At 52.8% G+C, this 218-nt stretch overlaps 1 protein-coding gene across 1 annotated transcript in view; it reads right to left on the reverse strand.

Moving 5' to 3' along the window:
• Positions 1–120, reverse strand: part of ETH_00040675 (uncharacterized protein) — a gene marked incomplete at both ends in the record, with an annotated part of 2,060 nt that extends 1,940 nt beyond the window's left edge. The window contains one exon of the mRNA XM_013374455.1: positions 46–120. Coding sequence (XP_013229909.1) covers positions 46–120 — 75 coding nt within the window. The remainder of the gene's footprint in view (positions 1–45) is intronic.
• Between the last annotated feature and the right edge of the window lie 98 nt (positions 121–218).

Here is a 218-nt window from a genome sequence, read left to right on the forward strand (position 1 = left end):
AGCAGCAACAGCAGCAACAGCAGCAACAGCAGCAGCAGCACGTACTTCTGGCGACCAGTTGGCCATAAAGGCCGGAACAGCTGCTGTCTTAGAGCTCATGTCCAGCAGCTCTATTCCCATTTTTTCTCGCAGTGCTGCTGCTTTATCAGGTGTTGAAGTTGATACATTGCTGCTGCTGCTGCTACTGCTGCTGCTGCTGCTGCTGCTGTATGCTTGTG

The sequence above is a fragment of the Eimeria tenella genome, genomic scaffold (genome assembly GCF_000499545.2).
Source record: "Eimeria tenella Houghton genomic scaffold, Eth_scaff2055, whole genome shotgun sequence".
Classification (NCBI taxonomy): domain Eukaryota; phylum Apicomplexa; class Conoidasida; order Eucoccidiorida; family Eimeriidae; genus Eimeria; species Eimeria tenella.